The sequence below is a fragment of the Heterodontus francisci genome, chromosome 39, assembly GCF_036365525.1.
Source record: "Heterodontus francisci isolate sHetFra1 chromosome 39, sHetFra1.hap1, whole genome shotgun sequence".
Taxonomy (NCBI): Eukaryota; Metazoa; Chordata; class Chondrichthyes; order Heterodontiformes; family Heterodontidae; genus Heterodontus; species Heterodontus francisci.
In genome coordinates this window covers 35,224,482-35,250,891 of record NC_090409.1, presented here as the reverse complement: position 1 = coordinate 35,250,891, position 26,410 = coordinate 35,224,482, and the positions used below count along the sequence as shown (strand labels likewise).

General features: G+C 46.5%; 1 protein-coding gene across 1 annotated transcript; it reads right to left on the bottom strand.

The window, feature by feature from the left end:
• Nucleotides 1-5,251: 5,251 nt before the first annotated feature.
• On the bottom strand, nucleotides 5,252-25,552 carry LOC137352722 (guanylate-binding protein 2-like). Its single transcript, XM_068018465.1, has 8 exons — nucleotides 25,340-25,552; nucleotides 24,515-24,624; nucleotides 17,989-18,464; nucleotides 16,169-16,411; nucleotides 12,950-13,230; nucleotides 11,658-11,870; nucleotides 8,638-8,740; nucleotides 5,252-7,489 (listed from the first exon to the last, which is right to left on the bottom strand). The coding sequence occupies exons 1-8, from the start codon at nucleotides 25,418-25,420 to the stop codon at nucleotides 6,543-6,545; spliced, it is 2,454 nt and encodes an 817-aa protein (XP_067874566.1). The 5' UTR covers nucleotides 25,421-25,552; the 3' UTR covers nucleotides 5,252-6,542.
• Between the last annotated feature and the right edge of the window lie 858 nt (nucleotides 25,553-26,410).

Here is a 26,410-nt window from a genome sequence, read left to right as displayed (position 1 = left end):
TTATACTGCATCTGCCATGCATTTGCCCACTCACCCAACTTGTCCAAATCACATTGGAGCCTCTTTGCATCTTCCTCACAGCTCACTTCACCAACCCTGCCCCCCCAAGCTTTGTGTTGTCTGCAAACTTGGAAATGCTACATTTAGTTCCCTCACCCGAGTCATTAATATGTATTGTGAATAGCGGGGGTCCAAGCACTGATCCCTGCAGTACCCCACTAGTCACTGCCTGCCACCCAGAAAAAGACCTTTATTTCTACTCGCTGTTTCCTGTCTACCAACCAATTCTCAATCCATGTCAGTATATTACCCCCCATCCCATGTGCTTTAATTTTGCACACTAACCTCTGATATGGGACCTTATCAAAAGCCTTCTGAAAATCCAAATACATCACATCTTCAAAAAACTCCAGTAGATTTGTCCATCATGATTTCCCTTTCGTAAACCCATGCTGACTTTGTCCAATGTTTTCCAGGTGTTCTGCTATCACATCCTTTATAATATACTTTAGCATTTTCCCCACTACTGATGTAAGGCTAACTGGTCTGTAGTTCCCTGTTTTTTTCTCCCTCCTTTTTTAAATAGTGGGGTTACATTTGGCACCCTCCAATCTGTAGGAACTGCTCCAGAGTCTATAGAATTTTGGAAGATGACCACCAATGCATCCACTATTTACAGGACCACTTCCTTTAGTACTCTGGGATGTAGATTATCAGACCCTGGGGATTTGTCAGCCTTTAACCCCATTAATTTCCCTAACACTATTTTTTTTACTAATACTGATTTCCTTCAGTTCCTCCCTCTCATTAGACCCTTGGTTCCCTAACATTTCTGGTAGGTTATTTGTATCCTCATTTGTGAAGACAGAACCAAAGTATGTGTTTAGTTGTTCTGCCATTTCTCTGCTCCCCATTATAATTTCCCTCGTTTCTGACTGTAAGGGACCTACATTTGTCTTCACTAATCTTTTTCTCTTCACATATTTATAGAAACTTTTACAGTCAGTTTTTATGTTCCTCACAAGTTTACTCTTATTTTCCCCCGCTTAATCAAGCTCTTTGTCCTCCTTTGCTGAATTCTAAACTGCTCCCAATCCTCAGACTTGCTGCTTTTTCTGGCAATTTTATACACCTCATCTTTGGATCTAATACTATCCCTAATTTTTTTTGTAAGCCACGATTGAGCCACCTTTCCAGTTTTATTTTTGTGCCAGACAGGAATGAATAATTGTTGTAATTCATGCACAATTTCTTTAAATATTATCCATTGCCTATCCACTGTCAACCCTTTTAGTAAAGTTCCCCAATCCACCATGGCCAACTCATGCCTCATAGTTTCCTTTATTTAGATTCATGACTGTAATTTGGACTGGTGGAGGATGAAGGAGTCATGGCAGCTGTCAGAAAATCGAGTGCACACATTGAGGTAGTCCTTCATCCTCCACCAGTCCAGGCTGCCTCGAATATTCACTCCATCCCCAAAGTGCATGGATGTATCCATGGGGACAAGGGAAATCCCATGAAGAGGTGGCTGCTGACCCCTGTACAGGAGCCCCAGGCAGAGGCACAGAGGTGAAACAACCAATGCCACCTGCTCAGCAGGCCAACCATGGAACAAGTCATCGAATTTCTGAAGATGTGATTCCGGTGCCTGGATTGGTCGGGTGGTGTCTTCCAATACCCTCCTGCAAGGTTCTCTGTCATTGTGGTGGTCTGCTGCACTCTCCATAACATGGCCCTCCAGAGAAGTGTGGACCTTGAGGACAGTGAGGCCCTGGAAGGAGACAACCCAGTGGGAGAGTAGCAGGAGGTAAGAGAGGAGGAGCACGTGGAGGCGGAGGGGGATACCACCAAACAGAGAGGTGCCCCTGCTGCATGAGGTGGCCTCCTCCTGCCACCCTCAAGGAGGAGGACCTCCCTTCTCTCCCTCACAGCTTTCAGCATTAGATCTAGGTCGGCATTGATGAAGTGAGGGTTTGCCCTGCCCCAAGAGCCAGGCCTCCAACTCCTCTGACATCTCATTTCTCTCTGGTGCTGTGGACGGTTTTGGCACAAAACGCAGATGTCTCCCTTCGGACAACCAGCAGCCTCAGTGACGGCTGCCATGGGGCGTCTTCATGAGCCTCACACTTGATCTGAGCTCCATTCCCGACCCGATTGGCTCGAAGTGGACAGGAAACCTGTCTCCATACCAATGAAGGTCAATGAAAATCTGAACCTGAATCCATCAGTTTGCCACCAGAGGAAGGTTTCTGACCCGAAACCAGGCACGGTTCTTGTTTCCCACTTCTAATGAAAATCTAGCCCTTGGTTCTCCACTAGTTTTGCTTTTTGTGTCTTCTACTGTGAAAGCAAACAAAACATATTTGGTTTCATGTTTCTGCCATTTCCTTATTCCCCGTTTTGATTTCTCCCATCTCAGCTACCAAGGAATCAAGGGTTAAGTTTGTTATTCACATTTTTTACAAACTTGTAGAAGCTCTGACAATATGTTTTTAATATTTCATGCCAATTTACTCTCATAGTCTATTTTTCCCCTTATCATCCATTTTTGGGTCATCCTTTGCTCTTTTCTAAAACTCTCCCAATGCTCAAGCTTACTACAATTCTTCGCAACATTATAACAGAGCACAATTCTCCTTGTCTCAAACTGTCAAGAAACAGTGGTGACTGAAATCTGCCAATTGTTGCAACCCACACTGGAGCCTTAGAGCAGGACGAGGACAGCACTATCAGTGGCTGTCAAAGTGACTATGGCCAAGATACGCAGGTTCCTTCCACGCTGGAGCAGGTGATATTTGTAACATTTTTCAAAGAGAGCGGACCTCGTTTCAATCTGTCTTGCCAGGAAGAATCAGGTGGAGCAAACACGCTGCTTCGCGAGGATTGCAGGCTTTCTGATATGGTACACGTGCAATCGCATTGTCGGTACCGCATGTAAACTCTGTGATGCACCGCGACCGGAAGGGATTCCACTCCCTCAATGTCCAGCTGGTGTGTGACCAGAATCAGCACACCATGCAGCTCAATGCCCAGTATCACCCTTCCCCCCCCCTCCTTGCTCCCCCCTCCCCTTCCTCCCCTCTCCCCTTTCCCCCACCTTTCTCTGCCTTCCCTTCCCCCACTTTCCTTTCCCTCCCCTTCCTTCCCCCTTCCCTTTCCCTCCCCTTCCTTCCCCCTTCCCTTTCCCTTCCTTTCCCTTTCCCTCTCCTTCCCTTTCCCTCCCCTTCCCTTTCCCTCCCCTTCCCTTTCCCTCCCTTCCCTTTCCCCCCCTTCCTTCCCCCTTCCCTTTCCCTCCCCTTCCTTCCCCCTTCCCTTTCCCCACCTTTCCTTTCCCTCCCCTTCCTTCCCCCCTTCCCTTTCCCTCCCCTCCCCTTCCCCCCTTCCCTTCCCCCCACTTCCCTTTCCCTCCCATTCCCCTTCCCCTCCCATTCCCCTTCCCCCCACCTCCTTCCCTTTCCCTCCCCCTTTTAATACCTTACAGTGAAAGCCATTGGACCCTGGGTATTTAGATACCTAGACACAGTATTTGCTCCAGTATGTTTTAGGTTCCTATGCTTAACGGTTGTGTCCTCTCCAGGACTGTGAAAGTGGATACAATGTACTCATTTAACAAGTCTGTTATTTCCTCCTTGTCCATTATAAATCCTTTATATGTTTCCAACGGGCCCACATTTCCCATCACTCTCTGACTCTTCATGTATTTATTAAAACTGATAGTTTTGATATCTCTTCCAAATGTTTGTTCGGAGAGCCTTCCTGCCCCTCACATCAATCTATTTGTATTCTGTTGTTGTTTTATTTCTAACTGTCCCGGTTTGCTGGATTTCCACTGTTTTCATTTGTGCAAGCTTTTTATTTCAATTTGTTCATTCACAAACCAAAGTTAATGAGAAATAGACAGTTACAGTAATGGAGAATTCATAGGAACCAAAATGTAATGAACGATGAACCAGATTCTAAAAGGCTGCTGCAAAAATTCATCTGCATATTCTGTGGCAATCTCCTGAGGGAGGAGAAACATTAAAATGTGCAATCATACAAATTAGGAGCAGTCGTAGGCCATTCAGCCCCTCGAGCCAGCTCCGCTATTCAATAAGATCATGGATGATCTGTTTGTGTTTCGAATTCCACACTCCCATCTACCCCTGATAACCTTCGATTCCCTTGCCTAGCAAGAATCTATCGACCTCCGCCTTACAACTATTCAATGACCCCGCCTCCACCACCTTCTGAGGCAGAGAGTTCCAAAATCGCACAGCTCTCAGAGAAAAAAATTCTCATCTCTGTCCTGAAAGAGCGACCCCTAATTTTAAAACAGTGAACCCAAGATCTGGACTCCCCCACAAGAGGAAACATCCTTTCCACATCCACCTTGTCAAGACCGTTCAGGATCTTATAAACTTCAATCAAGTCTCCCCTCACTCTTCTAAACTCCAGTGAAAACAAGCCCAGTCTGTCCAACCTCTCCTCATCAGACAACCCGCTCATTCCAGGTATCAATCTAGTAAACCTCCTCTAAACTGCCTCCAATGCATTTACATCCTTCCTTAACAAAACAATTCAAATTGGTCTGCTTATTTATATATTTGTTACAAATTTTATGAATGAACTATATTTTGGGGAAAAATGAAAGTATGACCAATACAAATTATCGTTTATATCTGGCAGAGCTTTTTATATAGCAAACCACTTATCAGAAAATCATGGATGCTCTGTAGCTGTACCTTTTATTTATTTATCCATGGGATGTGGCGTCGCTGGCCAGGCCAGCATTTATTGCCCATCCCTAATTTCCCTTGGTTTGATACAACTGAGTGTCTTGCTCAGCCATTCAGAGGGCATTTAAAAGTCAACCACATTGCTTTGGGTCTGGAGTCACATGTAGGCCAGACCAGGTAAGGACAGCAGATTTCCTCACCTAAAGGACATTAGTGAACCAGACGAGTTTTTTTACAACAATCGATAATGGTTTCATGGTCATTATTAGACTAGCTTTTAATTCCAAATTTATTAATCAAATTCAAATTTCACCAGTTGCTGTGGTAGGTTTTGAACCCATGTCCCCAGAGCATTAACCTCAGCTTCGGGATTACTATCCGTGACATTACCCCAACGCCACCACCTCCCCAATTAAAGCAGTAAATTGAAACACAAAGATTTATGTCCAGCAACACTACTGCAATGACTGTTGAGGTTAATGATTAAAACAGCAGCCGACTGTCAGTGTTGACTGTCATTAACCCTCTGAAACTGCCCACAACTTCAGGATGTCAGGCAGACGCAGATTAGTGCAGAAATCCCGAAGCTGTGCTCTGTCACTCAGGACTCTGACCCAGGCTGAGCTGTTCATCCCCGTCCTCACAGCCGGCACTCACTGGAATCAGTCAGAATTTCAACACTCCTGTTCCCACATTGTCATTAGAGTGTTTAACCATGATGTGATTCATCAAAACTGAAAATATGTTATATTCGTGGAGTGTTGTTGAATGATTAATTCACAGATTTAAGTTAAATGTTTAACAATTTCTTTTTAAAATATTTTTATTAGAATATTCTTGCTTGTACCTTCACCCTCAGTGCACACATGGGAACACCACCACCTGCAAGTCCCTCACCAAGCCACACACCATCCTGACTTGGAACTATATCTCCGTTCCTTCACTGTCGCTGGGTCAAAATCCTGGAACTCCCTTCCTAACAGCACTGTGGGTCTACCTACCCCACATGGACTGCAGCGGTTCAAGAAGGCAGCTCACCACCACCTTCTCAAGGGCAATGAGGGATGGGCAATAAATGCTGGCCTTGCCAGTGACACCCACATCCCCCAAATTGATTTTTAAAAGTGTATGTCCCAATCATTAATTTGCTCCACGTGAGAAATTTTTTCAGTGATTTTATTTTTTTGCTTTTTGTTTCCTGGTTGGGGGCCTGTGAAAATCCTTGAATTTGTTTGGCTGCTTGGGCAGCCTGATGACATCACTGCAGCTCCACACTGGGAATCCCCAGTAAAGAACACAGCAATCAGTTCCAGTCCCACTACACAGTGATGGAGGGGAAATTCTCACCACAGAGATTGCTGGATCTCTCAGCGAGACTTAGTTTGAAGTCAGCGATGAGCGTTCTTGCTAAACATGCCGGTGAATCACTGCGGACTAGCCCCAGGCTGTCTCTTACTGTGTTAGTGAATCACAGTTTGGGGGATAAGAGGCCCTTTTGCTGTTTGGAGGGCAGTTTTACCCCCTCAAGATAAAACTGTTGATCAACACCTTCCAAACTCCAGCACCAAGGGATCGGCCAAGGGTGGAAAGTGTAATATTCTGCTTACTGTTAAACTAGTACAGAGTATCTGAAGAGTCTGAAACGGGAGCTTTATTAAACTCGTCTTAATACTGAGGTTTACATCTTCCAAGCCTGGACATGAGGCTTCACACACGTGGTGTTACATCACTTCCTGTGATGAGGTGGACAGCCTGATTAGCATATTTCACCCAGTAACAACCCAATGTCCGGTCTCTCACATTATACTACAGAAAGCACATTCAGTAGAATATTTTCCACAGAGTTTCAGCTAATTTGACTCCAAAAGCGATGACGTTAGAAAAGTCAGGCACGAGCAGAGAGACCATGTCGAGAACCTTGTCCACATATGTTGGGGATTCCATGTCTTTCTGCTGCTTCTTCAGGGAGTCTATCTCTCGCTGCATTTTCTCCGCACGGTCCTGGAATCCTTCTTGTTGCAGCTTCTGATGCTCCAGCAGCCAGTGCTCCAGGACCTTCTGATGCTCCTGGGCCAAGTTGAGCTGGTCCTGTTTTACCTTCTCTCGCAGTTGGGCTAGGTTCTCCTCCATTGCCCGCTTCTGGTCCTCCAGCAGCCTTTGCTCCAGGACCTTCTGATGCTCCTGGGCCAAGTTGAGCTGGGCCTGTTTTACCTTCTCTCGCAGTTGGGCAAGATTCTCCTCCATTGCCCGCTTCTGGTCCTCCAGCACCTTCTGATGCTCCTGGGCCAAGTTGAGCTGGTCCTGTTTTACCTTCTCTCGCAGTTGGGCTAGGTTCTCCTCCATTGCCCGCTTCTGGTCCTCCAGCAGCCTTTGCTCCAGGACCTTCTGATGCTCCTGGGCCAAGTTGAGCTGGGCCTGTTTTACCTTCTCTCGCAGTTGGGCAAGATTCTCCTCCATTGCCCGCTTCTGGTCCTCCAGCACCTTCTGATGCTCCTGGGCCAAGTTGAGCTGGTCCTGTTTTACCTTCTCTCGCAGTTGGTCTAGGTTCTCCTCCATTGCCCGCTTCTGGTCCTCCAGTTGCCTTTGTTCCAGGACCTTCTGATGCCCCTGGGCCAAGTTGAGTTGGTCCCATTTTACCTTCTTTCGCAGTTGTGTGAGGTTCTCCTCCATCTCCCACTTCTGGTCATCTTGCAGCTCCTGAACAGCTTGTCTTTCCTCTTCCATCCCCTTCCGTTCCTGCTCTTCCAGTTTCTCCCTCTCCCGTTTGGCTGCTCAAAGAAAACAAGAGGAATTACATCAGATTTAACAACATAGGAATAAACCATTCAGCCCCACTGGTCCATACTGGGGTTTATGCTCTACACGAGCCTCCTCCCACCCTACCTCATCTCACCCGATCAGCATCTCCTATTTATTTCTCCCTCATGCTGGGCCATAGGGACAGGAGGAGGCCATTCAGCCCCTCAAGACTGTTCCACCATTCAATTAGATCATGACTGATCTGTATCTTAACACCTTCTACCCGCCTTGGTTCTGTAACCTTTAATCCCCTTAACCAATGAAAATCTATCAATCTCAGTTTTGACATTTTCATTTGACCTCCAGCCTCGATAGCTTTTTGGGAGAGAGTTCCAGATTCCCACTCCCCTTTGTGTGAAGAACTGCTTCCTGACATCACCCCTGAATGGCCTGGCATTAATTTTAAGGTTCTGTCCCCTTGTTCTGGACTCTCCCCCCGACCAGAGGAAATAGTTTCTCTCGTTCGACCCTATTGAATCTTTTAATCATCTTAAACACCTCCAATGAACAGCTTTAATCTTCCATACTCAGGGAATACAAGCCCAGTCTGTGTAACCTGGCCTCATAATCTAATCCTTCTGTTTTACCCATCTTCCCCTGAAATGTATCTACTCTATTTGCATCAACTACTCCCTGTGCTAGCGAGTTCCACATTCTCACCTCTCCCTGGGTAAAGACGTTTCTCCCCAACTCCCTATTGGATTTATTAGTGACTCCCTGATATTGATGGTTCCTTGTTCTCGTCTCCCCACAAGTGACAACATCTTTCCACACCTCTCCCATCAAACCATTTTATAATTTGAAACACCTCTGCCAGAAATAAGTTCGAAAGGTCAGTGCTCCTGTCCCACAAGGGGAGAGAAAGAGGGCCATGGGAAATGAATGGGGATTAGTGGGGATAATTGGACAGCTCACACAAAGAGCCAGCACAGGTACGATGGGCTGAATGGCCTCAATCCACACTGTCAGATTCTAAATCTCCTTGTAAAGGATGACTCTGAGAAGGAAAGAGGCATTGACTCCAGTATGGCCATCGACCCCAGTGTGAACCCTTGACACATCTCCAGCTTCAGCACTGATTGGCCGCCGGTTTTCTTGTGCTTTGGAGAAACCGTACCTGCGAGCTTCTTCTCTCCCTCCATTATCTTCACATCGACCTGTCGCAGAGACTCCGAGAGTTGCTTTTGAATTTCCTGAAAGCTGTGAAGAACTTGCTCAGCCTGTGGAGGGAATGGGTTTGTGCATTTTTACAGATGTTTTTTATGCTTCAATAACACGGGGTGGGGGTGGGGATGTGGGGGGGGTGGGGAGGTGGAGGCCAAGTAAGAAACCGATCGGCAAACGTCAAAGGCCAAAGAACAGGAGACACTCGCCGCATGAATTTAACACCGAGCCACATACAGAGATATTAGGGCCTAGGCAGCTGAAGACTCAAGAGGGACGTCCAAGAGGCCACAATTCGAAGAGCACCGAGATTTCAGAGGGTTGTAAGGCTGGAGGAGGTAACAGAGATAGAGGAGGATTGTAGGGCTGGAGATAACATAGGAACAGAGGAATGTAGGAGCTGGAGTAGGCCATTCAGCCCATCGATCCTGCTTCACCATTCAATTAGATCATGGCTGATCATCTACCTCAATGCCACTTTCCCGCTCTCCCTATGTTCCTCGATGTCATTAGTATCCAGATATCTATCGATTTCTGTCTTGAACATGCTCAATGATTGAGCTTCCACAGCTCTCTGGGGTAGAGAATTCCGAAGATTCACCACCCTCTGAGTAAATAAATTCCTTCTCATCTCAGTGTTAAATGGTCTACCCCTTATACTGAGACTGTGTCCCCTGGTTCCAAACTCACCAGCTAAAGAAAACATCCTATCTACATCCATCCTGTCACGCCCTGTAAGAATTTTGTAAGTTTCAATGAGTTCACCTCTCATTCTTCCAAACTCTAGAGAATACAGGCCCAGTTTTCCCAATCTCTCCTCATAAGACAATCCCGCCATCCCAAGTTGCACGCCCTCTATGGCAAGTATATCCTTCTTCAGATGAGGAGACTAAAATTATACACAATACTCCAGGTCTGGTCTTACCAAGACTCTATACAATTGCAGCAAGACTTCTTTACTCCTGTACTCAAAACCCCTTGTAATGAAGGCCAACATACCATTTGCTTTCCTAATTGCTTGCTGCACCTGCATGTTAGCTTTTAGTGACTCATGAACAAGGACACTCAGGTTCCTTTGGACATCAACACTTCCCAAACTCTCACCATTTAAGAAATACTCTGTCTTTTTGGGCTTTTTCTACCAAAGTGGACAATTTCATACTTATTCACATTATATTCCATCTGCCATGTTCTTTCCAATTCACTTAGCCTGTCCAAATCCCCTTGAAGCTTCCTTGCATCCTCCTCACAACTTACATTCCCACCGAGGTTTGTGTCATCAGCAAATTTGGAAATATTACAATTGGATCCCACATCCAAATCTTTTATATAGATTGTGAATATCTGTGGCCCCAGCACTGATCCTTGTGGTACCCCACTAGTAACAGCCTGCCATCCTGAGAATAACCCATTTATTCCTACTCTCTGTTTTCTGTCTGTTAACTAATTCTCAATCCATGCCAGTATATTACCCCCAATCCCAGGCTGCTTTTGAATTTCCCGAAAGCTATGAAGACCTTGCTCAGCCTGAGGAGGGAATGGGTTTGTGCATTTTTACATGTTCTTTATGCTTCAATAACACGGGTGACGAAGGGAGGTCGAGTGACAAACCGATGGACAAACGTCATAGGCCATAGCCTCAATCCATGCCAGTATATTATCCCCAATCCCATGTGCTCTAATTTTGTTCACTAACCTCATGTGTGGGACCTTATCAAAAGCCTTCTGAAAATCCAAATACACCACACCCACTGGTTCTCCTTTATCCATCCTACAAGTGACAGCCTCAAAAAATTCCAACACATTTGTCAAACATGATTTCCCTTTCATAAATCCATGTTGACTCTGCTCAATCATATCTTTATTTTGCAAGAGTCCAGTTATCTCATCCTTTTTAATAGATTCCAATATTTTCCAGACGACTGACATCTAATTAACAAGTTTGTAGTTTTCCCTGTTTACTCTTTCCCTCCTTTCTTAAATAGTGGGGTTACATTTGCTACTTTGCAGGAACCTTTCCAGAATCTATAGAATTTTGAAAGATAACCACCAATGCATCCACTATCTCTATAGTCACCTCCTTCAACACTCTGGGATGTAGCTCATCTGGTCCAGTGGATTTATCAACCTTCAATCCTGTTCATGTTTCGAGTACTACCTCGAAATTAATACTAGTTTCTTTCTGTTTCTTATGTTCACAAGTCCCTTGGTTCCCTAGTATTTCTGGGATATTTCCTGTGTCTTCCTCCGTGAAGCCAGACACAAAGTAATTGTTTAGTTTCTCTGCTATTTCCCTGTTCTCCATTATAAATTCTCCTGTCGCTGCCTGTAATGGACCCACATTTGTCCTTTCTAATCTTTTCCTATTCACACACCTAAAGAAGCTTTTACAGTCTGTCTTTCTGTTTCTCACCAGCTTTCATTCATATACTCTTTTCCCTTTATCAGTGTCTTAGTCCTCCTTTGCTGGATTCTAAATTCCTCCCAATTCTTGAGCTTACACTTTTTCTGGTGACCTTATCAGTCACTTCCTTTGATCTAATGCAATCTTTAACTTCTTTTGTTAGCCACGTTTGATTCATCTTTCCTGTTGGGTTTTTGTATCTTAGAGGAATGTATATTTGTTGTAAACCATGTAGTACTTTAAATACTAGTCACTGCCTGTCTACTGTGTACTTTCCCAAGCCACCATAACCAACTTGCCCCTCATATCTTCATAGTTTCCTTTGTTCAGGAGGAGTGAGGGCCATGGAGGGATCGGAATATGAGGATGAACATTCTAAAATGGAGGTAATGCTGGACTGGGAGCCTCTGTCGGTCACCGAGCACAGGGGGTGATGGGTGAACGGGACTTGGTGTGAGTTAGGATGGACAAATGGGCAAGATTTGGCTGGGCTCGTCCCGGTCAGCTTCAAATGTATTGGGATTGTGACTCAAACAAGGCAGCAAAGTTTCTGACATTCCAAACCATACCTGGATTCCTTTCCCCGGTGTAGCCCGGTATTGCTTAACCAGTGCTTCCAAGTCCCGCTCAAACTCCGCATATCCTCCCGGCTTGGTGTAAGATCCTTTCTTGATCTTATCTTTCATCACCGCTCTGAGCTTCGTTATGATGGAGGTCGATTTGTCCACAGATTCTTGGCAGTTCTTCTTACACATTGTGCTGTAAATTTCAGCCACTCCATTCTGTGAACAACAAAGACACAAAGTACTTACACGGGTCACAGTGTTAGCTATTCGAGAATAAAGGTGGGTCAATGGAGTTGTGATACAGAGCAGCCGTGATCTCACTGAATGGTAGAACAGGTTAGAGGGGCTGCATGGCCTCCACCTGGTCCTATCTCCCTATGTTCCTCCCAACCTCCAGTAGCAAAGGATTAAACAGACAAAACATTCCCGTCTGGTGAATTTCCCCCTCGGTCAGTTACAATGACATGATGATGGAACCAGGAGAAAGACTTCAGCAGCTGGTTCCACTGCTCCACCTGGTGGCTAGGGCCTGTCACTACACCGTGACAGCTGGTATAGCAAATTTGACTGGGAAATGTTGACATAGGAGTTGACAATGGAAAATGTCGTCACAAGTGCGTCATCAAAACTTGCAACAGGTTGTAAAGCTTGTGCAGACAAAAGGCTTTCCATTTTCTGGATATATTTTACCAAAAACGATCAAATGCTGCTTCCAACTTATCACATCTTAGGAAGGATGACAAGGCCTTGGAGAGTGGACAGAGGAGATTTACTAGAATGGTACCAGGGATAAATGAGGTCAGTTGGGTAGAGACTGGAGAAGCTGGGATTGTTTTTAGAGCAGAGAAGGTTAAGGGGAGAATTAAGAGAGGATTCAAAATTATATAGGGTTTTGACAGAGTAAACAAGGAGAAACTGTTTCCAGTGGCAGGAGGGTCAGTAACCAGAGGACACAGATTTAAGATCATTGGCAAAGGAACCAGAGAGGGAGATGAGGAGAAATGTTTTTACACAGTGAGTTGTTGTGATCTGGAACGCGCTGCCTGAAAGGGCGGTGGAAGCAGATTCAATCGTAACTTTCAAAAGGGGAATTGGAAAAATACTGGAAGGGGTAAAATTTGCAGGGCAATGGGGAAAGAGCAGGGGAGTGGGACTAATTGGATGGAGTCTTTCAAAGAGCCAGCACAGGCACGATGGGCTGAATGGCCTCCTACTGTGCTGTATATTTATGATTCTATGAGAGGTATTGACATAAGGGATTCATGTGTCCACAGCACCGATACAACTGAACTCACCATGAATTTCTGCTGATATTTCTTTCCTTCATCCTTGAAGCATCGTTTCATGAAGAGCTGAAGGGCCTGGGACTGACACTGATTGTGAATCTCCGATAGTTCCTCCACTGTTTCCGTTGGGAGCCGAACTTGTTTTCCCATCATCTCCTCGTAGGCCTTGACCGCCTCGCTGACCGCGGCCGTGTTCTCGATCTGCGCTAATGTATGGACCGTGCTCTCCAGGCACGGGATCGTCCCACTGCGAATGGCATCCACATAGGTGAGGGCCAGGGTCCCCAGCACTGAGAGAGAGAGGCAGATCGGCCAGGTCAGGAAAGTATTAACATCAAGAATGCACAGGGAGTGTCTCCTGGATATACATGCTTATCCGTTCCATTAAAACAATGAGTGCTGGTAACTTGTGACGAGAATGACTGAGCGGGCAGGAATCTCCCTTTAATTGCAGGAGCTGGGAAAGTCAGCGGGAATTTGACAGAATCCCAACGTGTGTCACTCCCAAACCCTGTGTGACCCTCCCAGCATTCACCCAACATCCTGCTGAGGGGCATCCTAAATTGGGTCACACTTCAGTCCAATGGCATCAAAACTTCTCCATTGTTGGCGGAGGAGGAAGATGAGGAGGACGAGAAGGAGGAGGATGAGGTAAAGGAGGAGGACGGGAAGGGACGCAATGGAATGAGGGAGAAAGCGAAGAGGTTCAAAGGGGAGAGTTGAGGGCAGTGAGGGAGTGAGGGTGCTAGGAAGGTCAGAGGGCAATGGGGTAGCATGGGAAGTAGGAAGGGTCAGTAGGAGGGACAAGTAGGAGGAGTGGAGGGCAGAGGAGGAGGAGCAGTAGGAGAAAGATTGACAGACTGTCTAATTTTCATGTTGATGCATTTTGGCGTGAGTGAAGATCAGGCAGTTTCTCTAATAGGTGGGAGACTCGCTAACACCAGTTCGACACGCAGGCATGAGCTGGAAAACCCTCCCCGGTGTCTCTCTACTGTCCCCACTGCACATCGTCAGCCCGTGACCACCCACTGAACCACTGACACTTTAATGAGGAGCAAAGAACTTACTGAACTGCCAGGAATAGCTGGTGTGATTGATACGTTATTGGCAGAGCCTCTGTAATTAACCCTGAGATAATTGTAGATGGTCTGTGCCATTTACCTGATATCAGAGACCGGTTGTGACAAGAGTAAATTTACTGGGGACTGTCCTAGTATCAGTGACCCACATTGTCCCTCACTCTCACACACCTCCCATCACTGCTCTCTCTTGTTTTATCCTTCATATATTGAGGAGAGATTGCAGAAACTCAGCTTGTATTCCCTGGAACACTGAAGGGATGATTTGACGGAGGTATTTAGGGTGTTTAAAGAGATTGATCGGGTAGATAAAGAGAAGCGTTTTCTGCTGGTGGGAGGAGTCTAGGCCAAGGAGACACAACCTTAAACCAGAGCAGGCCATTCAGGAGAGACGTTTGGAGAACACGTCCTCACACAAAGCATGGGAGAAGTGTGGAAATCTCTCTTACGTAAAGCAGTAGATGCTGGAGCTCAATTTATCAATTGAAATCTGATCAGGTAGATTTTTGTGAAACAAGGGGATAAAAGGATGTGGATCCAAGGCAGGGTGGATGGAGTTAAGATGCAGATCAGTTTTGATCTTATCAATTGGCAGAACAGCCTTGAGGGGCTGAATGGCCTCCTCTTGTTCCTGTGTCTCTAATTATCCAACTCACAGAAGAGATTTACTGGAAGGTTCCAGGCATGAGGGACTTCAATTAATGTGGAGAAACTGGAGAAGCTGGGATTGTTCCCCTTTGAACAGAGAAGGTTTCCAAGTTTGCAGACGACACAAAGCTGGGGCGGGGGGGGGGGGGGGGCGGGGGTGGAATGTGAGCTGAGGGGAGGATTCAAAGAGGCTCCAATGTGATTTGGACAAGTTGAGTGAGTGGGCAAATGCATGGCAGATGTAGTATAATGTGGATAAATGTGAGGTTATCCACTTTGGATGTAAAAACAGAAAGGCAGATTATTATCTGAATGGTGATAGATTGGGAAAGGGGGAGGTGCAACGAGATAGGGTGTCCTTGTACACCAGTCGCTGAAAGCAAGCATTGAGGTGCAGCAAGCAGTTAGGAAGGCGAATGGTATGTTGGCCTTCATTGCAAGAGGATTTGAGTACAGGAGCAAGGATGTCTTACTGCAGTTATACAGGGCCTTGGTGAGACCACATCTGGAGTATTGTGTGCAGTTTTGGTCTCCTTATCTGAGGAAGGATGTTCTTGCCATGGAGGGAGTGCAAAGATTTACTAGGCTGATTCCTGAGATAGCAGGATTGATGTATGAGGAGAGATTAGGCCTATATTCACTGGAGTTTAGAAGAATGAGAGGGGATTTCATAGAAACGCGTAAAATTCTAACAGGACTGGACAGACTAGATGCAGGGAGGATGTTCCCGATGGCTGGGGAGTCCAGAACCAGGGTACAGGGTAGGCCATTTAGAACGGAGATGAGGAGAAATTTCTTCACTCAGAGGGAGGTGAACCTGTGGAATTCTCCACCACAGAAGGTAGAGGAGGCCAAGTCATTAAATATATTCAAGAAGGAAATAGATATATTTCTTAATGCTAAAGGGATCAAGGGATATGGGGAAAAAGTGGGAACAAGGTACTGAATTAGACGATCAGCCATGATCCTCTTTGAATGGCGGAGCAGGCCCGAAGGGCCGAATGGCCTACTCCTGCTCCTATTTTCTATGAGGAGAGATTTAATCGAGGTGTTTAAGATGATAATGGTTTTGATAGGGTAGATCAGGAGAAAATGTTTCCACTGGCAAGAGGGTCGGTGACCCGAGGACACATTGGTAAAAGAAACAGCCAGGGAGGTGAGGAAACAGTTTTTACACAGCGAGTTGTTGTGATCTGGAACGCGCTGCCTGAAAGGGCGGTGGAAGCAAATTTAATAGTAACTTTCAAAAGGGAATTGGATAAATACTTGATAAAGGAAAGTTTCAAGGCGCTGGGGAAAGAGCGGGGGAATGGGTCTGGTTGGATAGCTCTTTCAAAGAGCCAGCACAGGCACAATGGGCCGAAAGCCAGCTCTGTGCTGTAGGTGGTGGGACTGTCCTAATATCATGAAGGCATACTGACCCTTACCCTCACACTCAGGATCTCTTGGTTTGTCCTCCGTATTGATCGCATTGTCTTGAACTCTGAACTCTGATACTTACTTTTCCCACTGACTGTCTGGCCTCCTTTCAGTCTCTTTATCTGCGCTGTGCTGTAAACGTAGTTCACAAAACCCTGGACCTGTCGCACGAAATCTGGATCCAGCCCGGAGTCCGGAGTCTTTTCCATAACTTTCATTACTTTCTTATCAGCTGGTATGTCAAACACAAAACACTTCCGGGTGGGGAAGTAATTCCTGATGCACTCCCTGGGTTGGTTGTGGAGCTGAACATTTACATCAGTGCCTGGGAGGATAGGAAATACACACAAAAAAATCAACTCTTCAAATGTTAAAACCAAACACACATGAACCAAGGTTGTCAGTCGCTCAGAGGGAGGCTCTATCCTTCTCTGAGTCAGAATATTGTGGGTTCAAGGCCTATTACAGGAGCTTACTTTCATAATACAGGCTGATGCTCGCAGCGCAAGTACTGAGAGAGCCCTAAACTGTCAGAGGGTCAGTATGGAGGAAGCCCTACACTGTCCCAGGATCAGTACTGAGGGAGTGCTGCACTGTCGGAGGGTCAGTACTGAGGAAGTGCTGCACTGTCGCAGGATCAGTACTGAGGGAGTGCTGCACTGTCGGAGAGTCAGGACTAAGGAAGTGCTGCACTGTCAGAGAGTCAGTACTGAGGGAGTGCTGCACTGTCGGAGAGTCAGTACTGAGGAAGTGCTGCACTGTCGCAGGATCAGTACTGAGGGAGTGCTGCACTGTCAGAGGGTCAGTACTGAGGAAGTGCTGCACTGTCGGAGAGTCAGTACTGAGGAAGTGCTGCACTGTCGCAGGATCAGTACTGAGGGAGTGCTGCACTGTCGGAGAGTCAGTACTGAGGAAGTGCTGCACTGTCAGAGGGTCAGTACTGAGGGAGTTCCGCACTGTTGCAGGATCAGTACTGAGGGAGCACTACACTGTCGCAGGGTCAGTACTGAGGGAGTGCTGCACTGTCGGAGAATCAGTACTGAGGGAGCACTACACTGTCACAGGGTCAGTACTGAGGGAGTGCTGCACTGTCGGAGGATCAGTACTGAGAGAGCGCTACACTTTTGCAGGGTCAGTACTGAGGGAGCGCTGCACTGTCGGAGGATCAGTACTGAGGGAGCGCTGCACTGTCGGAGGATCAGTACTGAGGGAGCGCTGCACTGTCGGAGGATCAGTACTGAGGGAGTGCTGCACTGTCGCAGGGTCAGTACTGAGGGAGTGCCGCACTGTCAGAGGGTCAGTACTGAGGGAGTGCTGCACTGTCGCAGGGTCAGTACTGAGGGAGTGCTGCACTGTCGGAGGATCAGTACTGAGGGAGCGCTACACTTTTGCAGGGTCAGTACTGAGGGAGCGCTGCACTGTCGGAGGATCAGTACTGAGGGAGCGCTGCACTGTCGGAGGATCAGTACTGAGGGAGTGCCGCACTGTCAGAGGGTCAGTACTGAGGGAGTGCTGTTTTTTGGATGAAACATTGAGCTAAGGCCCTGCCTGCCAACTTAGGTAGATGTGAAAGGTTTTATGGACATTATTTTGAAGAGAGCAGTTTAGCTCTCCCTGATGACCTTGGCCAGTATTTATAATACTGATAATTCCAATAAAGATTTCAGGGTGAGAGGATGAAGAGGAGGGTGAGAGGAGGCTCATGTGAAGCATAAACACCAACATGGATCAGCTTGGGCACAATGAGTCTGCAGTTTGAAAACAGAGCAATGTAACACTATGTCACTGAGGGAGGTGGGTTCGGAGGGGAGGGGGTGATACTGAATTATTGGAATGGTCTCGAACTCGGGTTAACACTGCTGGGCCCTTCAGTCACTCTGTTGCTGCCTGTCCCACTCTCACCAGGCTTCAGTTTGAGAGCGTTGTCCAAGTATTCATCCTCCGTCACCTCCCTGCCTTCAAACTCCAACCCCAGGGTGAAGTCTCGAATGGACCAAACAAAGGCCGGGAAGAACCGGGCAAACTCCACGGACTCGTCGTCCCCTCCCGCTGACTTCACTTTGATGAGCTCGGCATCCTCTCCCGCTGACTTCACTTTGATGAGCTCGGCATCCTCTCCCGCTGACTTCACTTTGATGAGCTCGGCATCCTCTCCCGCTGACTTCACTTTGATGAGCTCGGCATCCTCTCCCGCTGATTTCACTTTGATGAGCTCGGCATCCTCTCCCGCTGATTTCACTTTGATGAGCTCGGCATCCTCTCCCGCTGACTTCACTTTGATGAGCTCGGCATCCTCTCCCGCTGACTTCACTTTGATGAGCTCGGCATCCTCTCCCGCTGACTTCACTTTGATGAGCTCAGTCAGTTCTGTGATGTAACTGAACAGTAGTTAAGGAATGGGTTTACAGAGCGGGTGGGAGAGTCTAGCAGGGGTCAGACAGAGTAAAGTGACTGTCTGTCCAGAGCTGGAGGGTGTGAGTGATCATGTATCGAGGAACTGCCTCCTCTCAGATAAGCAATAAAGCTAAAATGTGTTTGCTGCAAGAAAGGGTGAATTTATTAATAAGGATCTAGTTGTGTTTTTTTAATTAATTCTCTGGATATCGATGTCACTGGTAAGACTGCCATTTATTGCCCATCTCCAGTGGCGCTCTTGAACCACAGCCACTTGCTCACTAGGTCACTTCAGAGGGCAGTTCAGAGTGAACCATGTTGGTATGGGACTGGAGTCACATATAGGCCCAGAATGGGTAAGGACGGCAGGTTTCCTGTCCAAAGGGTCATCGGTGAACTGGTTGGCTATTTCACAGCTACTCCTCTCTGGTTTGATTGTAGAAAACCAGGCATGTGATTGGACAGGACAGCGACCCCAGATGAGTTTGAACCTCTCTTGACCTGAGGAATTGAGAAGTAAACACTCTGCTTTAAACTGACCACTGGCTGGTGTGGAGGCCCAGAACCCATGGGGTAGGAGTGGGATCTGGGGGTGGGGGGTGGGGATTGATAATTGGGAACATTCAGCTCCCATTTTATGAGACAATGCTACAAGTAAAATGACAAATGTGCGGCAGTGAGGGGACACAGTAAGAAGAGACATCTGCCTTAGTGAGACATTGTCAGAATGAAGCTGGAATTTGGTGAACATGGGAATTCTGTGCAGAGAGGGAAAGAGAGGATCCTTTTCCTATCTTTTTCAGACTCCAGCAGCTGGTGAGTCTTCTTTCTTTGACTCCAAGGTAGGTGATTGGTTGGTATGTGTTTTATCACTTATCTTTCAAAACTCAGGTACTTTTAGAAATGATCAGGTTTCATTTTGTTATACTAGTTAAGCTTAGTAGATTGGTAAACAGTGAGAGTTAATTAAGAAAATGATTAAGAAAGTAATTAAAGTAAATTAACTAATAGCATAAGTAACAATGGCAGGACAGGTGTTATGTTGTAAATGTGGGATGTGGGAGCTCCTGGATGCCAAGGCAATCCAGGACAAACACGTCTGCAGAAAGTGTAAGCAGTGAGAGGAATTCTGGATCAGGATTATTGATCTGTAAGCCGAACTGCAAACGCTGCACAACATAAGGAAAGGAGAAAAATACCTGGACATTTTGTTCAAGAAGACAGTGACACCTCTAAGAACAGGGTCATCTGTTTTGTTCTGCAGTGAGAGACAGGAGGATGTGACCGTGAGTGAGGCAGGTAAAGGAACCGAGCAGACAGTAGTGGAGGGGCCTCAGACTTTGCAATTGTCAAACAGGTTGAAGGTCCTCTCAACCTGGATGAAAGCGAGGTCTGCAAGGTGGATGAGCAGGCTGGCCATGGCACTGTGGTACAGGAAGCCAGTCAAGTGGGGGGAGCAAAAAGCAATGTAGTGGGAGTACAGAATAGGATAGTGAGGGGGATTGACTCTGCTCTGTGCATCTGAGAGCTTGAGTTCAGAAGATTGTGTTGCCAGGGTTCGGGACATCTGCTGAGAGCTGGACAGGAACTTAGAGTGGGAGTGGGTGGATCCAGTTGTCGTGGTCCATGTAGGTACCAACAACATAGGTAGGACTAGGAAATAGGTTCTGCTTAGACAATATGAGGAGCTGGGCATCAAATTGAAGAGCAGAACCTCCATGGTAATAATCTCTGGATTATTACCTGAGCCACATGCCAATTGGCAGAGGGCACATAAGATTAGTGAAATTAATACATGGCTCAAAGACTGGTGTGGGAGAAGTAGGTTTCAGTTCATGGGGCACTGGTACCAGTACTGGGGAAAGTGGGGGCTGAACTGTTGGGACGGTCTGCACCTGAACCATGCTGGGACCAGTGTTCTAGCAAACTGTATAACTAGGGAAGTAGAGACGGCTTTAAACTAAACAAGGCGGGTGAGGGATCAAGGTTGAGTAGATGGAGCAAATCAAGGGGTAGAGTCAAGGCAGGAGAGCAGAATAGTAAGATGGGAAATGAAGGTCAGAGAATGGCAGAAAGGGACAGAAAGAAAAAATCTCATAGCACACCAACAGTTGAGACTAGATGTTACAAAGATAACAAAAAGACAAAACTAAAGGCTCTGCATCTGAATGCACATAGCATTCATAACAAAGTAGATGAATTGATAGCACACAGTGAAGCAAATAAATACAATCTGATAGCCATTACGGAAATGTGGCTGCAGGATGACAAAGATTGGGTCCTGAATATTGAGGGGATATGCAGTTCAAGAAGAATAGGAAGGTAGGTAAAGGTGGAGGGGGAGCACTCTTAATCAAGGATGGCATTGGTGCAATAGTTAGAGATGACCTTGGTTCAGGAGATCAGGATGTAGAATCGGTTTGGGTGGAGATGAGGAATAGTATGGGAAAGAAGTCACTAGTGGGAGTGGTCTACAGGCCCCCAAATAGTACTCATAATGTAGGACGAAGTATACAAGAAGAAATATTGGGTGCTTGTGATAACGGGACGGCCGTAACCATGGGGGCTTTTAACCTTCATGTAAACTGGAAAAAACAGATTGGCAGTAATAGCCTGGATGAGGAGTTCATAGAATGCTTTCAAGATAGTTTCTTAGAGCAGCACGTTCTGGATCCAACCAGAGATCAGGTTATATTAGATTGGTATTGTGTAATGTGACAGGATTAATTAATGACCTCAGAGTAAAGCAGCGATGTAGCAGCGACCACAAAATGATTGAATTTAAATCCATTTTGAAAGAGAGAGGAGTGAGTCTAAGACTAGTATTTTAAACATAAATAAGGGCAACTATGTGGGCATGAAAGCTGAGCTAGCTGAAGTGAACTGGATTACTAGGCTGGGAGATAGATCAATAGATAAGCAGTGGCAGACATTCAAGGGGATATCTCAAAACACTCAGGATAACTATATTCCTACTATAAAGAAAAATTCTAAGGGGAGGACCCACCATCCATGGTTAACTAAAGAAGTTAAGGAAAGCATCAAATTTAAGGAGAAAGCATACAATTGTGCAAAGATGAGTGGCAGATTAGATGATTGGTCAGAATATCAAGAACGGGAGAGAATGACAAAAAGGTTAATTAGGAGAAAGAAATTAGAGTACAAGAGGAAGCTAGCTAGAAACGTAAAAACAAAGAGCAAGAGTTTCTACAGGTATTTAAAAACGAAAAGAGTAAGTAAAGTGAATGTTGGTCCTCTAGAGAGTGAGAATGGGGAACTAATAGTCGATAATAAGGAAAGGGTGGATGAAATGAACAAATATTTTGCTTCTGTCTTCACTGTAGAGAATACAAAAAACATTCCAGTAATAGCTGTAAATCAGGAGGTGGAAGGAAGAGAGGAATTTGGTGAAATTACAATCACCAGGGAAGGGGTACTGAGCAAACTGATGGAGTTACAGGCTGACAAGTCCCCGGGTCCTGATGGGCTTCATCCTAGGGTCTTAAAAGAGGTGGCTAATGAGGTAGTAGATGCATTGGTGTTAATTTTTCAAAATTCGCCAGATTCTGGAAAGGTTCCATCAGACTGGAAAGTAGCAAACATAACCCTTCTATTCAAGAAGGGTGGGAGGCAGAAAACAGGTAATTATAGGCCAGTTAGCTTGACGTCTGTTGTGGGTAAGGTGTTAGAATCGATGATTAAGGAAACTATAGCTGGGCATTTAGAAAAACTCAAGGTAATCGAGAATATTCAGAATGGCTTTGTGATAGGGAGATCATGTTTAACCAATTTATTGGAGTCCTTTGAAGGAGTAACATGTGCTGTGGATCAAGGGGAGCCCGGTGATATACTGTACTTGGTTTTCCAGAAAGCATTTGACAAGGTACCACGTAAAAGGTTATTGCGCAAAGTAGGAGCTCATGATGTAGTGGGTAACATATTAGCATGGATAGAAGATTGGCTGGATGGCAGAAAACAGAGAGAATGCATAAATGGGTCCTTTTCTGATTGGCAGGATGTGATGAGCGGAGTCCCACAGGGTTCTGTGCTGAGGCCTCAACTTTTTACAATTTATGCCAATAACTTAGATGAGGGGAGCGATGGCATGGTAGATAAATTTACAGATGACACAAAGATAGGTAGGAAAGTATGTTGTGAAGAGGACATAAGGAGGTTGTAGATAGTGTATAGATAGGTTGAGTGAGTGGGCAAAATCTGGCAGATGGAGTGTAATGTGGGAAAATGTGAAGTTGTTCACTTTGGCAGGAAGAATAAAAAAGCAGAGTATTACTTAAATGGAGAACGACTGCAGAATTCTGAGATGCAGAGGAATCTAGGTGTCTAGTGCATGAGTCACAAAAGGTTAGTATGCAGGTACAGCAAGTAATAAAGAAGGCTAATTGACATCAAGGCAGCATTTGACCGAGTATGGCATCAAGGAGCCCTTGCAAAACTAAGGTCAATGGGAATCAGGGGGAAAACCCTCCGCTGGCTGGAGTCATACCTAGCGCAAAGGAAGATGGTTGTGGTTGTTGGAGGTTAATCATCTGAGCTCCAGGACATCTTTGCCGGAGTTCCTCAGGGTAGTGTCCTAGGCCCAACCATCTTCAGCTGCTTCATCAATGACCTTCCTTCAATCATAAGGTCAGAAGTGGGGATGTTCGCTGATGATTGCACAATGTTCAGCACCATTCGTGACTCCTCAGATACTGAAGTCCGTGTTGAAATGCAGCAAGACTTGGACAATATCCAGGCTTGGGCTGATAAGTGGCAAGTAACATTTGCGCCACATAAGTGCCAGGCAATGACTATCTCCAACAAGAGAGAATCTAACCCATCTCCCCTTGACATTCAACGGCATTACCATCACTGAATCTCCTACTATCAACATCCTAGAGGCTACCATTGACCAGAAACTGAACTGGAGTAGCCATATAAATACCGTGGCTACAAGAGCAGGTCATAGGCTAGGAATCCTGCGGCGAGTAACTCACCTCCTGACTCCCAAAAGCCTGTCCACCATCTGCAAAGCACAAGTCAGGAGTGTGATGGAATACTCTCCAATTGCCTGGATGGGTGCAGCTCCAACAACACTCAAGAAGCTCGACACCATCCAGGACAAAGCAGCCCACTTGATTGGCACCTCATCCACAAACATTCACTCCCTCCACCACCGACGCACAGTGGCAGCAGTGTGTACCATCTACAAGATGCACTGCAACAACGCACCAAGGCTCCTTAGACAGCACCTTCCAAACCCGCGACCTCTATCACCTAGAAGGACAAGGGCAGCAAATGCATGGGAACACCACCATCTGCAAGTTCCCCATCCTGACTTGGAACTATATCACCGTTCCTTCACTGTTGCTGGGTCAAACTCCTGGAACTCCCTTCCTAACAGCACTGTGGGTGTACCTACCCAACATTGACTGCAGCGGTTCAAGAAGGCAGCTCACCACCACCTTCTCGAGGGCAATTAGGGATGGGCAGTAAATGCTGGCCTGGCCAGTGATGCTCACATCCCATGAATTAATTTTAAAAAATTCTTGTTAGGCAAGGGAATCAAAGGTTATTGGGGGTAGATGGGAGTGTGGAATTCGAGACACAAACACATCAGCCATGATCTTGTTAAATGGTGGAGCAGGTTCGAGGGGTCGAATGGCCTACTTCTGCTGCTAATTTGTATGGTCGTATGTACCTCAATAACATCTTGGGATACAGTCGTGATCAGGAATTGTCCGTGCATTATGATTATCAATTGTTTACAAAAAAAATCACCTGTGGAATTTGTCACAAGCTCAAACCCTCTCATTTTATCTGAACTTGGACACTTTGTCCCTGTCATGATTCCTCACCTCTAAATCCACAGTCAGGATCAAGTGACTATTGGACCATAAATGGCATCGCAAAGCCAGCCTTGTTGAAGGTCCTGAGATTGTGAAAGTTGCTATATCAATGCAGGTTCTCCTATTTAATGCAGACATGTTCTCTGAACTAAGGGAGTGTTGGCTTGCCAGCAATGCACAAAGGATACTGCAGCTTCTCCATTGCAGGCTGATCAATGGTGCCCTTGCTATTGTACACCAACATGCTGCTCAGCAGCACAGCAAGAGCAAAGATCCAAGAGTCATTCTTTTCATCACCCTGTAGAGAGATGGAAATAGATGTCGTGTTGAATCATTTCCCACAATTACCTCCCCTTCTCAAATGGACACAACACTGGCACATTACCTTGTTTCCAATGCAGCAGGCTCGAGGGGCTGAATGGCCTCCTCCTGTTCCTGTGTAACAGGCAACAGGCTCGAGGGGCTGAATGGCCTCCTCGTGTTCCTGGGTAACAGGCCGAGGGGCTGAATGACCTCCTCCAGTTCCTGTGTAACAGGCTCGAGGGGCTGAATGGCCTCCTCGTGTTCCTAGGTAACAGGCCGAGGGGCTGAATGACCTCCTCCAGTTCCTGTGTAACAGGCTCGAGGGGCTGAATGGCCTCCTCGTGTTCCTGGGTAACAGGCCGAGGGGCTGAATGACCTCCTCCAGTTCCTGTGTAACAGGCCGAGGGGCTGAATGACCTCCTCCAGTTCCTGTGTAACAGGCTCCAGGGGCTGAATGGCCTCCTTGTGTTCCTGCGTAACAGGCCGAGGGGCTGAATGACCTCCTCCAGTTCCTGTGTAACAGGCACGAGGGGCTGAATGACCTCCTCCAGTTCCTGTCTAACAGGCTCGAGGGGCTGAATGGCCTCCACCTGTTCCAGTACTGCAACATCTAATAGGTAAAGTAGAACCCGAGCGCGTTCCTCGGTTGAACAGAATGTTGTCAGTGATCCATCAAACACAGCAGTGGATTGAGAGATAGGATGACCCACCTTCTCCACACCACCCAGTCCTTCAGTGTCCAGTAATACGAGGCAGTGGTCAGGGTTTAGTGGGTGAGGCACACACCACATCCAGATCCCTTTGGTCTGGGATTGAATGGTGGATCCCAATGAGAAACCTGGATTGTATTTGGGAAAAACACAAGACAGTTACTGATTCACAGAATCACAGCTCTCGAACATTCAGGTCATCGTTCAGCAGAGCCCCAAAGGTTAAGGCCATTGGGATGGAGAGAGAAAGGGAGATAAACTGGAGAGAGAGAGAAGGAGAGAAAGAGAGAGAGGGAGAAAATGAAAGAGAGGGAGAGAGAGAGAGAGAGAGGGTGCGAGAGTGCATGAGAGAACGAGTGCAAGAGACATCAAGACAGTACGAGAGAGAGAGAGTGCGAGAGAGTGAGAATGTGAGAGTGAGAAAGTGAGAGAGGGAGAGAGTGCGAGAGAGAGTGAGAGTGCGCGAGAGAGAGAAAGTGCGAGAGAGAGCATGCACGTGGGAAAGGGAGAAAGTGCGAGAGAGAGTGAGAGTGCGCGAGAGAGAGAAAGTGCGAGAGAGAGCATGCACGTGGGAAAGGGAGAAAGTGCATGAGAGACAGGGTGCGAGAGAGAGAGGTGGCGACAGTGAGAGAGAGAGTGCGTGAGAGAGTGCGTGAGAGTGTGCAAGAGAGAGTGAGAGTGCTTGAGAGAGAGTGCGTGAGAGAGAGTGCGTGAGCGAGAGTGCGTGAGAGAGAGCACATGAAAGAGACTGCGTGAGAGAGAGAGAGTGCACGAGAGAGAGAGTGAGTGCGTGAGAGAGAGTACGTGAGAGAGAGAGTGCGTGAGAGAGAGAGTGCGTGAGAGTGAGAGAGTGTGTGAGAGAGAGAGAGTGTGTGAGAGAATGCGTGAGAGAGAGTTCGTGAGAGGGTGCGAGAGTGCATGAAAGTGAGGGTGCATGAGAGAGAGAGAGATTGTGTGACAGAAATATAGAAACATAGAAAATAGGAGCAGGAGTAGGCCATTCAGCCCTTCAGGCATGCTCCGCCATTCAAAAAAGATCATGGCTGATCGTCTAATTCAGTACTCTGTTCC

Excerpts from the sequence above, each read along its gene's own strand:
- LOC137352722 (XM_068018465.1), bottom strand. The coding sequence starts at position 25,420 with ATGTGGTGTGTGCCTCACCCACTAAACCCTGACCACTGCCTCGTATTA. Across the intron at positions 24,625-25,339 it reads GACTGGGTGGTGTGGAGAAG|GGTGATGAAAAGAATGACTC; the intron begins GTGGGTCATCCT and ends ATCTCTCTACAG. Across the intron at positions 16,412-17,988 it reads CGCTCTCAAACTGAAGCCTG|GCACTGATGTAAATGTTCAG; the intron begins GTGAGAGTGGGA and ends CTATCCTCCCAG.